Raw genomic sequence first — 12303 nt, 5'->3', positions numbered from 1 at the left:
TTAAATTTAAAAATAAAAATTTTACTCCATTTTACTTCATTTAATTGTGTTTGGTAAGATTGATCAAAAGACCTTCTCAGATCAAAAGTACTTCAAAAGTTTCGTCTTTCCCTTTTCTCCATATGGGAAACCTATGGCCTACCACCCACAGTTTGGGGGACTATCTATCCCCTAGCAAAGCACTTGGTCACACTAATTATTGTATGATTGAAAAGAATCACATTGGTTTGAATGACAAAGAAAAGCTTTTACATTTTATATCACAACTTTCATTTACACGGATGCGTGGCTTCATCTTCATTTTCAGCTCAATACATTGCAAACAGAAACTTGTTTCCTTTAATTTATTATTTTCATCAAATTTAATAAAAAATAATGAATTTATAATTTTTTAAAATTTCATGCAAATTAACTTTTTTTTTTAAATCTTGAAACACAAAAGTAAATATACTGCAAATGAAACTTAAAAATAATGAAGTTCATATATATACCATAAGAAAAAAAAATGTTGTATGCATCTATGTTGATCCTAATTAAGCATTGCTTTGAGATTTGACTTTGCAAAATAGGCCTCTTTCCTTAGATAATGCCTATTATTATTTTTTAAAAAATTTTATTTATTTAATTAAAAAAATATTTTATGTATAAAAATTTTCAAATTCGTAATTTTTATAACGTATTACCTAATTAAAAAACAGTCAATTAATGCCTATTACGAAAAGTAAGAAAATAGTAAAAACAAAAATACGTCCAAATCCTAACAGACATAGTTGGATGGTCAAACAATGAAAAAAAACAAAAGGGAAAAGGGCAAATAATATCATATTCGTTTCATTATCAGACAGCTTAAGTCAGTCTGTCACTTGCCAGGCAGGAGAACAGGCTCCAAGATTCTACCACACTTGCTCTCCAATGGCGTTGCGAATAGGATTGGCTCAATCAGAGAATGATAGATTTTGATTCGATTTGATTATATAAATGTTTTTAAAATAAATTTAAGTTTTGGATAAGATATTATTAAAAAAAAATTAAATTTGAATTTTAAGTAAATTTCATTCGATCTAATATTATATTAAAAATTATTTTTTAATTTTTAATTATATATAATTATATATTTATATTTAAAAATAATATTTTATATATTTTAAAAATAATATTTTATTAATTTCAGATCGGATTTGATCAAATACGATTTATATAATATTAGATCAAGTATAAAAAATATAAAAAAAATTATGTTAAATTTTTTATTATAAAATTAGGTCGAGTTCGGGACGAGTAAAAATTTATTTCGATTTGACCTGTTGTCAACCCTAGTTGTGAATATTGTCGAATGAATATATGATTATATATATCCATTTTTTAAAAAGACATTTATATTTAATTTATATTTGTTAAGAAATTTGTTTTATTTATTAATGTTTATTTATTTAAATAATAAGTTATTTGTATTTATTTAATTAAATTAAATGAGTTTATTTATAAATATTAAATAAATATATTCACGAATATATATATAAATAAATAATTCATGAATAATAAATAAATTATAATCAAATAAATTTAAATAAATAAATCTTAAAAAAATATAAACAAACACAAATAAATATAAACGAACCTTAAAATAAGATTAAAATAAAAAATAAAAAATAATTTTATTAATATTATTATAAACAAATAGCAAACGAATAATAAATAAATAAGTTTTAAACGAACTATAAACAAGTTTGTTTGTGAACATAAATAAACGAACAAATAATTTTTTGTGTTCGATTTTTTTAATAAATAAATGTATAAATAATGTTCAAAATCGTTTATTAAACTTAATAAACAAATATAAATGAAAAAAATTAAACATATTCATAAATAATTCGTCAAAAACTCTATTTATTTACACCCATACTTTCTAACAACTTCAATGTTCAACAAAACCTAACCAATTTTAAAAATAATTATATTAGTCAATTAACTTAAATATTAAATTCTTTAAATTGAATTTTATTTTTTGTACACCCCTTCACCTTTTTCATTTTTATCCCGCAAAATAGTGTGATTAAAAAAAAATTTCGGATTGAAATTATTATCCAACAATTAAATTTAAAAATTTTTTAAATATCAACTTCGATAATATATTAACTAATTAACAAGCAGTCAATTAATGCCTACTATAAATAGTAAAAACAAAAATACGTCCAAATCCTAACAAACATAGTTGGCTGCTCAAATAATGAAAAAAAAAAAAGAAAAAGACGGAAAAGGGCAAATTATATCATTTTCGTTTCATTATCGGACAGCTTAAGTCAGTCTGTCACTTGCCAGGTAGGAGAGCATGCTCCAAAATTCTAATAGACTTGCTCTCCAGCAGCGATGCGAACATTAACGAATAAATGTACGATTGTATTTATTTATTTATTTTTAAAAATAATTGTGTATAGTTTGTGTTTATTAAAAAAATTATTTTATTTGTTTATATTTGTTAATTTAAATAATAAATTATTTGTATTTGATTCGTATATATTTAATTAAATTAAATAAATTTATTTATAAATATTAAACGAATGTGTTTATGAATATATATAAATAAATAATTTATGAATAATAAATAAATTATAATAAAAATTTTTAAATAAATAAATCTTAAATAAATATAAACAAATTCAAATAAATATAAACAAACTTTAAAATAAAATTAAAATAAAAGAAAAAAATATAATTTTATTATTATTATTATAAACGAATAGTAGATATACGACAAACGAACAATAAATAAATAAATTTTAAATGAACCATAAAAAAATTTGTTTATGAACATAAAATAAACGAACAGACAACTGTTTATATCCAATTCGTTTAATAAAAAAACACACAAATAATGTTTAAAATTATTTATTAAACTTAACAAATGAATATAAACAAAAAAAATTGAATATATTTATAAACGATTTATCGAAAGCTCTACTTACTTATACCTATAGTCTCCAATAATTTTAATGTTCAACAAAATCTAACCAATTTAAAAAATTAATTTTAAAAGTAATTATATTAGTCAATTAACTTGAATATTAAATTCTTTAAATTCAATTTTATTTTTTATACACCCCTTCATCATTTTCATTTTTATCCAGCAAAATAGTGTAATTAAAAAAAAATGGATTGAAATTATTATCCAACAATTAAATTTAAAAATTTTTTAAACAAATTTATACATGCATGTTTAGCTTAAAATTTACTACTACTACTACTACATTTTTTATTTTTAATAAAATTATAAATAATTTTTAAAAATTTAATTCGTAATTCTATAGAAATAAAAATTACATTGTGTAGTAAAAAAAAAATTTAAGTGGTAGAAGGAAGTTTAAGAGTAGAAAAGATTATTTTATTTTTAGTATAAAAAATTATAAAAATTCAAATTTAAATATTTTACATTTAAATTTTAAATTTTAAATTTTAATCATTTACAAAAATTTTCATTGATTTAAAAAAAAAAATCATAAGTGGATGTAACCTCTGATGCTTTATAGAAATCTGCAGACAGAGAGAGATCAATCATCCATCCACCAATTGTTACTGTTACTGTTACTATAGTACTAGTTTTTTCTTCCATTCATGAGACCAAGCTGACGCGCCAAGGACCTACGCTCATGTCACGTCATAATCTTACAATTGCCACAGCATCCGTGATTAGCGCGTGTAGAACAGAAATCTGGATTTGATCTTAAGAAATACAAAACCCGCACATGGCATGTTTCGTCTACTCTAAATTTAGATTTTCCCCCCCTTTCTCTCCGTCCAAACACAGAAACAAGAAAACAGCAGAAGAGGGAAGAAAAAAAAAAACTGAGAAAAGATCTCCTTGTTTGTCGACATTGAATTAATTCAGATTTGATTTTTTTATTTATTAATTTTTGATTTGGTGATTTATGTCTCGAGCGCCAAATTATGAGTTTCAGGAATGGTGGAACAAGCAAAGGGAGAAGAACCACGGGCTTTTCACGAACGAAAGTAGTAATCCTAGTAACGGATTCCTAACCGTTGAGATCAGCAGTCCCAATCCTGATCGTACGGCCGAGAAAGATCGCTCCAGAAGCGCACGCCAGCTGTCCTGGGTTTGCCTTTTGAGATTCCAGCAGCTTGCTAACTCCCTCGCGTGGATCACAAACGCCTCCATTATCCTCCTCCGTACCGCAAACCGTCGAATCTCTGCTTCCCCTTCCGATTCCTCCGCTTCCAGGCTTTACCGTATTATAAAGTTCTTTCTGTTTCTGGTGCTTCTTTTACTTTGTGTGGAGTTAGTTGCGTATTTCAAGGGATGGCATTTCAGTCCACCGTCGGCAGCGTCGGCAGAGGCGGCAGTCGAGCTTGTGTACGCCAAGTGGCTCGAAATTAGAGCCGATTACTTGGCGCCGCCGCTGCAGAGCTTGGCGAATGTGTGTATAGTGCTCTTCTTGATTCAGTCGGTGGATCGTGTGGTCTTGATGTTAGGATGTTTCTGGATCAAGTTTAGGAAGGTGAAACCAACGGTAGCCATGGAGTATCCGGTGGGGCCAGTAGAAGGAGACAATGTAGAGGATTATCCAATGGTGTTAGTGCAAATTCCTATGTGCAATGAGAGGGAGGTAAGCAGATGTAGGTTTCACAATCCCTAGCAAAAAAATTAAATGACTTTTTTTTACTCAGTTCTTTAGTAGATTTAAGGCTCAAATTCCCTGAAATTCCAATGAATTTTGTCTTTTCTTTCCTTCCATATACTTAGGAATTGATCAAAATAACTTGAACTTAAACAATTAATGATTTTTTGATTGTGGGTTCTTGGTAATTCCCAAAACTTTCACTTTTGTGGTGCACAGGTTTACCAACAATCTATTGCAGCAGTTTGTATCATGGACTGGCCAAAGGAGAGAATGCTGGTACAGGTTTTGGATGATTCTGATGATTTAGATGTTCAGCTCCTTATCAAGGCAGAAGTACAGAAATGGCAACAAAGGGGTGTGCATATGTTATATAGACATCGCCTTATTCGTACTGGCTACAAGGCGGGGAACCTGAAATCTGCAATGAATTGTGATTATGTGAAAAATTATGAGTTTGTTGCTATTTTTGATGCGGATTTCCAGCCAGCACCTGATTTCTTGAAGAAAACCATTCCTTATTTCAAGGTAAAATTTTAGTTCACATCTGTTAAGAACTCTATAGGATTAAGAAGGTTTGACGGTTAATGTCTAGGTGGAGAAATATATTACAATTGAAAATTTCCATTAAATTTCCATTTTAATTATGTAAGTTTTCCTTCTTGTTTGTGTGTGTTTATGAGCTCTTTGTGTTTTTGTGTCCATACCCTTTAGCCATCTCCTTTGAACATAATTTTGGTGTGCTGTGCTAGATTATCCTTTTCTTTATTATAATCATAGACATTGGTTTGAGATAAAGCTAACTTGAACAAGATTAAGATTAATGCTTAGTTGAGCTGAGTAGTTGCTATAGGTTCAAGATAAGAAACACCATGTGGTTAAAAGTTAACGATGTGGCAGTTTGATGGTTTACAGTTGTGAGCAAGCAATTCCCACTTGGTGGCCAATGTGGTCTTTGTTTACAATCTGGTTATGTAGATAACCCTTGTTGATGCATAACTGCAATTTGTCACAAGCAGAGTTAGTCTTTGACATTAATATTTATTCCAGTGACATTTGACACATAAGATGATTTTTCTCTGATGTTCAATTCATACCAAACCCATGGTCATCCAGGTATATGTATTTGTTTCTTTCTTTGCATTAAACCAGTACAAAACCTGACTTAGATAACAATGTGGATGCTACTAGAGATCAGAGTTTTAATCCTGTATTTTCACTTTTTCCTAGTGTCCAATTTAACTTTCATATTGAGCTGCACTTGAGTAGCATATTTGGCTTTTTAAATGCTTAACGTTTCTCAGCTACTATACAGTGCTTATCCTATTAATAGTAATATATAAATTTTAACTTAACTGGTTCAACAAGACCTAATCCACCTTTCGAACACAAGGAAGTTTAATACGTGCCCCCATAATTGGCTAATTGAATGATATAACTCCAGAGCTTTTTAGTGATTTCCTAATTTCAAATCTGCATGGGTACTGGTTGATTTCCTGTAAAAGATATATATTTCCTTTTTATTTCTCCATTTTGATTTTTTAATTTGCCTATCATTTCTATCTAATCAGGGTTTGTTTCCCTGTTTTTCTAGGGGAATGATGACCTAGCATTGGTCCAAACAAGGTGGGCATTTGTAAATAAGGATGAGAACCTGCTTACAAGATTGCAGAACATAAATTTATCATTCCACTTTGAGGTTGAACAGCAGGTCAATGGTGTGTTTATCAACTTCTTTGGTTTCAATGGAACTGCTGGTGTGTGGAGAATTAAGGCCCTTGAGGACTGTGGTGGATGGTTGGAACGAACAACTGTTGAGGACATGGATATCGCTGTTCGTGCTCACCTTTGTGGATGGAAGTTTGTATATCTGAATGATGTTAAGGTCTGTGACATGTTATCATGTACAAATTTCCTTCCCCAATTGAGAGAGAGAAAAAGTGAGCTAACTTTTATCTGTCTGCAGTGCCTTTGTGAACTACCTGAGTCCTATGAGGCATACAAGAAACAGCAGCACCGCTGGCATTCAGGTCCCATGCAGTTGTTCAGATTGTGCTTCCTTGACATACTTCGGTCTAAGGTATGAAAGTTTCTTAACGCTATTATATTTGTGGTTTTCATAAAAATTGAACTGTTCATGCATAAAGAAATTATATCTCCTTTAGGATATTACTTTATTAACTCTATTACCTAAAAGTTTTATTGATTTCCTTAGTTCTGTGGACAATCCAACCATTGTGTTCTATCAGAAAGAAAACATTTAAGCAAAATCCCATGTATCTTAACCAATACATCTTAAGGTTTTTGTGGCCATTGTTTATATTTTATATATATTTATATATATTCCATTTCTGAAATCAGCATTCAAACTTTCTCTACTCTTTTGAAATGTATTAATATTCTATGATATCTCACTTTCACACTGGAAGGTTTTTAATGCTGTATTCTTGATCCTTATGTGGGAGTCAACTGCTATCCTCTTTAGGAGTCAACTGCTATCCTCTTTGTATCTTGTTTTTATGAAGAGCTGTAAGCCTTACTATATCTTAGTGATTGGTACAATCAACTTCTCCTAAGGTTGTTTTTATTGGTATAATCTATATTTCAAAACCTGCTCAAATATTCCTTTTCTATTTAATCATTATAGAACTGTTTACTTCTTCTTTACATATTTACCAAACTAAATGTATTCATTTGTTTGTACGTTATATTCCTAATGCCAACAATTCACATATTCCTCTTTGATTGATATCTAAATTTTAGTGTCTGAAAATAAATTCAAATACATAATGTGGACTAAAAGTGTGACTGGGTGGTAGAATTGTTGTAATGGAAAATTTTAAATCTTAGATAAAAACATTATGTATGGATGGTATGAACTACCTGAATAAGAATTCTTGAACAGAAAATAAATTTTCAGAATATCTTTTGTGAGATAAAGCTTTATTAGGATTTCATCTTAGTTTTTGTTGGCTCTTCATACTTAATGAGTAAAAATGGGACAGTATGTTGAGAATTGCTTGCTTTCATTTGTAACTTTGCTAGCCCTTACCATCTTATCTTTATTTATTTTATTATTTCTGAATCGTAATGAATTTAATGGGGGAAGTTAGTAGATTTCGTAGTCACCAAACTTCAATCCTTTTCACAAACAGGATCTTGAATAACGGAAACTTCAGTGTGGTTTTCTTATTTCCTTGATTGAGGAAACGAGATTTGCCCGGTTCTTTGAACATGGGAAATACATGAACCTATGATTGGGCCAAATGCTCGGTGGCAAAAATGAAAACTTTTTATCAAATTGCTTGTGGTATGTTTGGGTTTATGGTAAAAATTTCCTTGCATCATTTAGTTATTGAGTTTTGTAATCTTTCTTATGAATATAAAGGTTGAAAGTTCAATTTTCTGCATTATATCTCATTTTCTTTCCACATTCCAGGTAAGTATGGCCAAGAAAGCGAATTTGATATTTCTGTTCTTTCTCCTACGGAAGCTTATTCTGCCCTTTTACTCGTTCACCCTGTTCTGCATCATTCTCCCATTGACAATGTTCCTGCCAGAAGCTCAGCTACCAGCCTGGGTTGTTTGCTATATCCCTGGAATTATGTCTATGTTGAATATCATTCCAGCACCACGATCGTTCCCTTTCATAGTCCCATACCTTCTATTTGAAAACACAATGTCAGTGACAAAGTTCAATGCCATGATATCAGGACTGTTTCGGTTTGGAAGTTCTTACGAATGGGTAGTTACCAAAAAGTTGGGGAGATCATCAGAGACCGACCTTGTTGCCTATGAAAAGGAATCAGATACTTTAGTTGAAGCTACTAGTCTCCTCAGGTCATCCTCAGATTCTGGCCTTGAAGAGCTTAGCAAACTAGAAGTAACCAAGAAAAACGTAAAAACCAGAAGAAATCGTGTCTACAGGAAGGAACTTGCACTTGCTTTTATCTTGTTAACTGCCTCCGTGAGAAGCTTGTTGTCAGCCCAAGGAATTCACTTCTACTTCCTACTATTTCAAGGGATCAGTTTCCTTGTGGTTGGTCTCGATTTGATAGGAGAACAGGTGAGTTAACCGTTCGTACACTATCCGGGAGAGTTTCAGTTGAAATACAGGTCACACTGACCTAGCTTTGAATCAATTGCTGTGTGTTGAATAGCCTATCTGTGGCTCGAAGCAGATCATTCGTTTGTGCATGGTATGTGTTTCTGGTCTATTTATATACTTAATTGGACTACCATAACATATTTTATGGTTGCCAAGCGACATGCCATTGGTTAAATCTAAAGAGAACCTTCAAAACTAGGGGTGGGAGGATGGAATTCCGTCCCGCGGATTTATTTTGTGTTATAATACATTGTACAATTGAGAAGCAAGACAAGCGTCATTGGCGTTATTCTTTAATTTTGTTAGACAGATTGTGTACCATTACCATATATGTCAAGTTTTGAGAATTGATTGATGGTGTTCCATTCTTATTAATCAAAATTTAACAGATATTTCCATGCCTGAGTTCTGGTGTATTTTCATTACAACAAAACGTTGGATTTCAAAGCCAATTGACGGATTACAGACGGTTACAGCACCAAGCCAGCAATTGTCTTCATATATTTTGTCAACTAAATTTTTATAACCCTGTTCAATTAGGAAATGTGATTGATTTGTAACAGAATAATTATAGATGATGTATGCCCATTGTAGTCTTTCAAAACCAAATTAGTACTATACATTTTCTCTTATTTCCTCCCATGTAAAATATTTTTTTTCCAATTATTTAAAAAAAAAAAAAAAGGAAATTTCTCCTACCCACATTCAAATATGCAATCAAATTCATTTTCCCAAACACAACTTTAGTCAATCTTATCACAACTTGGAATCTGTCTTTTTCGACCCATGTATCCATTCGACACAATACAAACTAAATAAGAAGCTGGCAAGCGAAATATGCTAAAGTGAAATAATCCAATAAAATTCTTCAGATGTAGGGGATAACGCCAAAGAAAATAATGTTCAACTTTCGATTTTAAAAAAATGCACAAATTTAACAGCAAAAGAGTAAAATGTTTCACATTAAAAATGCTTTCAAGGTACCCATAAAAGGAACAAAATCTAAAGAACAACATTGGTGAGAGTAGGATATGTGAAATACTGCATCTAAGCAGCTCCAGCACCCTTGCCCTTCTTCCTCTGGATTTTCTTCATATAGAACTCAAGTTCTTTACCCTCCAATATGTATCTATAAATAATATAAATTGAATAAGATAATATAAAAGAATCGCATTACAATGATAGAGACAACAAAGACCTTGGACACCAGACTTACCCATCAGCTCTGCCACATTGACCTGGCCGGGACGAAATGCATGCCAACAACCTACCGGCACCAAATTGTTCTTCAATGTGAGCATCAAGTTTACGATCTTTCTGGCGCTTCTCAAGCTTCCTTAGCACATGATTACTCTTCTTAGTTTCCTCGGCAGCACCTTCTCCTTCCTGACAGTTTTATGATGCAGAAACAGTAAAGATCAAATCAAAACCAGGCACAAGAATTACATCAACTGAAGGATCTTAGTAGTGCAAGCTTGCACACCAAAAATTAAGGACCACATACTCTCACCATACTCTAAATTAAAACACCAACACTCTATCAGTTTTTCAAAAGGGATATAAGAGAAAACAATTTAATAAGACTATTAAATGCAAAATTAAACTTTTGCGAATAGTACATACACTTTGCACAGAGACAAGCTAAGTGACAAACAAATATTTCTAAGCATGAAATATTAAAACAATGAAATTTTAAAACAATCTTATGCGGGGCATTATCATGTTTGAAAGTTAACTGCATCCAAAAAAATACTTTTCAGAAAGAAAATAAATAAATTTTAAACATTCTACCTCTGTAGCTTCCTTCTTAGCTGCTGTCTTCTTCTTCCTCCCAATATCAACACCATAGTGCTGAAGGTACCATTGCTTGAAGGGAGCAGCATCCACTTGAACAATGGCGCTCTTTACAAGAGTCTGTGTCCTGACAAGCTCATTGTTTGAGGCATTATACACCACATCAAGAATACGGGTCTTACGGGTGACAGCTTCACTACCCCATGAATAGTTGCCTGTATCCAATCTCAATGCTCTCCACTTCACATTTCCTCCTCTAACACGGATTCTCCTAACCGTCTTGTTGCTTGAGAGCTTAGTATTTGCAGGCTGACGACCAAGTTCATACCTTTCAAAAACAGCCACAAACATGAGACTAACAACTTATTGATAAAAGCAGACCAACAAACTGGAAATTCAATGGATCTATTCCCAAAAGAATTCATCCCGAAAGAACTCCCCAACAACCTCAAACAACAGACATCTTGGTTCTCAGATTATATACAGACAAGAGTTGAAACACAAAACAGTCCATGACAATCACAGCAACACCCAGGACAAAAACATCGATCTTCCATGTATATAAATATATATATCCAAATTGGATTAAGAGTCATATGTAATTGTTGATGGCCTGTCTGTTTCACATCCACATAGCATCAGACGACATAAAATGCCATTTAATACCCCAAAGAGGAATGTCTTAGGTTCAAATTTTACACAGCAAAAAGAATCACATTCGCGCTAAGCAAGACATGAACCCAAGACCCACCCCAATCCCACCAGAAAGGGCAAGCAACCAAGCCTAGCTCTATCATTTAGAAATAAATCTCACAAATTAGACTTTGTAACCCATCCATGAAAATGCTCTTTATATGCTTGCTAGAAAGGAATTGAACCTAAAACTTCCATATCTCTTCTACATACGTGAATCCCACCCGATATATAACATCAACGAAAAATTTTTTTTGAATAGATCGATTCCACTAAAAGAAAACAACTGTGAAGATTTCATCCATCTTATCCCATTTTGGACAAAGTTTAAGAATAGGAAATTCCAACCCACAGCTCATTAGCAGATTTACAAAAAAAAAAAGAAAAGAGAGTAAACAAATCAATCAAAAAACCAACGGAAATAAGAAAAGAAATGAATAGAAAAAATGGGTAAAGTGAAAATGTAGAATTACTTTCGCTTCTTCCTCCAAGCTTTCTTCTTGCCACCAGTGGCACGTCTCTTGTGCATAGAGTCCCTGGAAATACCTGAGAAAAAGATAGAAAAAAGCACATATTGAAGAGATAGAGTAAGAGAAGATCGAAGAGAAGAAAATATCAAAAGCGAGATACAAGTTTAGAGTGTTTGGATGGTGAGAAAATGGAGAAGGTAAAGATCCAAGTGACAAAGTACCCATGTTGGCTGAGCGGCGCAAGGTACAGATTCACCTGCTCTCTTTCGTTTCACGCTCACAGGCACAGCACCTGCTATATCCCTATTTCTGTCTTATTTATACGCTGGCTTTTTGGTAAGTTGGAACCCTAAACTAACCAAATTAAGGTATATTTGTCATTTTCTAATATATGTTTTTATGTATATATACTTATGAAAAATATAAATTTAGAATTTTTTATTATTTTATTAAATGTAAGAGCAGCTAGTCATTTTGCTATAGATTCGTAATTACAAAAGTTAATAATTAAAAAAAAATAGTATGCAAACTAAGAATATTTTTAAAAAACTATTGACACAAATAAATAAGTTATTTGTTGAAAGATTTCCTTTAAATTCATTAAAAA

General features: G+C 31.5%; 2 protein-coding genes across 2 annotated transcripts; one reads left to right on the top strand and one right to left on the bottom strand.

The window, feature by feature from the left end:
* The first annotated feature begins 3790 nt into the window (after positions 1–3790).
* On the top strand, positions 3791–9144 carry LOC111283356 (putative xyloglucan glycosyltransferase 6). The gene is made up of 5 exons (XM_022871837.2): positions 3791–4619; positions 4851–5159; positions 6226–6516; positions 6598–6711; positions 8071–9144. The coding sequence occupies exons 1-5, from the start codon at positions 3924–3926 to the stop codon at positions 8704–8706; spliced, it is 2046 nt and encodes a 681-aa protein (XP_022727572.1). The 5' UTR covers positions 3791–3923; the 3' UTR covers positions 8707–9144.
* Positions 9145–9621: 477 nt separating this feature from the next.
* On the bottom strand, positions 9622–11986 carry LOC111283357 (small ribosomal subunit protein eS8). The gene is made up of 5 exons (XM_022871838.2): positions 11918–11986; positions 11700–11772; positions 10531–10861; positions 9956–10125; positions 9622–9868 (listed from the first exon to the last, which is right to left on the bottom strand). The coding sequence occupies exons 1-5, from the start codon at positions 11919–11921 to the stop codon at positions 9787–9789; spliced, it is 660 nt and encodes a 219-aa protein (XP_022727573.1). The 5' UTR covers positions 11922–11986; the 3' UTR covers positions 9622–9786.
* Positions 11987–12303: the final 317 nt, after the last annotated feature.

Source organism: Durio zibethinus, chromosome 3 (assembly GCF_047325235.1).
Source record: "Durio zibethinus cultivar Kanyao isolate XHJ-2024 chromosome 3, ASM4732523v1, whole genome shotgun sequence".
NCBI lineage: Eukaryota > Viridiplantae > Streptophyta > Magnoliopsida > Malvales > Malvaceae > Durio > Durio zibethinus.
Note: the sequence above shows the minus strand (reverse complement) of the source record. Positions and strands in the feature narration are given on the sequence as shown.

Excerpts from the sequence above, each read along its gene's own strand:
- LOC111283356 (XM_022871837.2), top strand. The coding sequence starts at position 3,924 with ATGTCTCGAGCGCCAAATTATGAGTTTCAGGAATGGTGGAACAAGCAA. Across the intron at positions 5,160-6,225 it reads AAACCATTCCTTATTTCAAG|GGGAATGATGACCTAGCATT; the intron begins GTAAAATTTTAG and ends CTGTTTTTCTAG. Across the intron at positions 6,517-6,597 it reads TATATCTGAATGATGTTAAG|TGCCTTTGTGAACTACCTGA; the intron begins GTCTGTGACATG and ends ATCTGTCTGCAG.
- LOC111283357 (XM_022871838.2), bottom strand. Across the intron at positions 10,862-11,699 it reads GCTTGGAGGAAGAAGCGAAA|GTATGAACTTGGTCGTCAGC; the intron begins GTAATTCTACAT and ends TGTTTTTGAAAG. Across the intron at positions 9,869-9,955 it reads CAATGTGGCAGAGCTGATGG|ATACATATTGGAGGGTAAAG; the intron begins GTAAGTCTGGTG and ends TATTATTTATAG.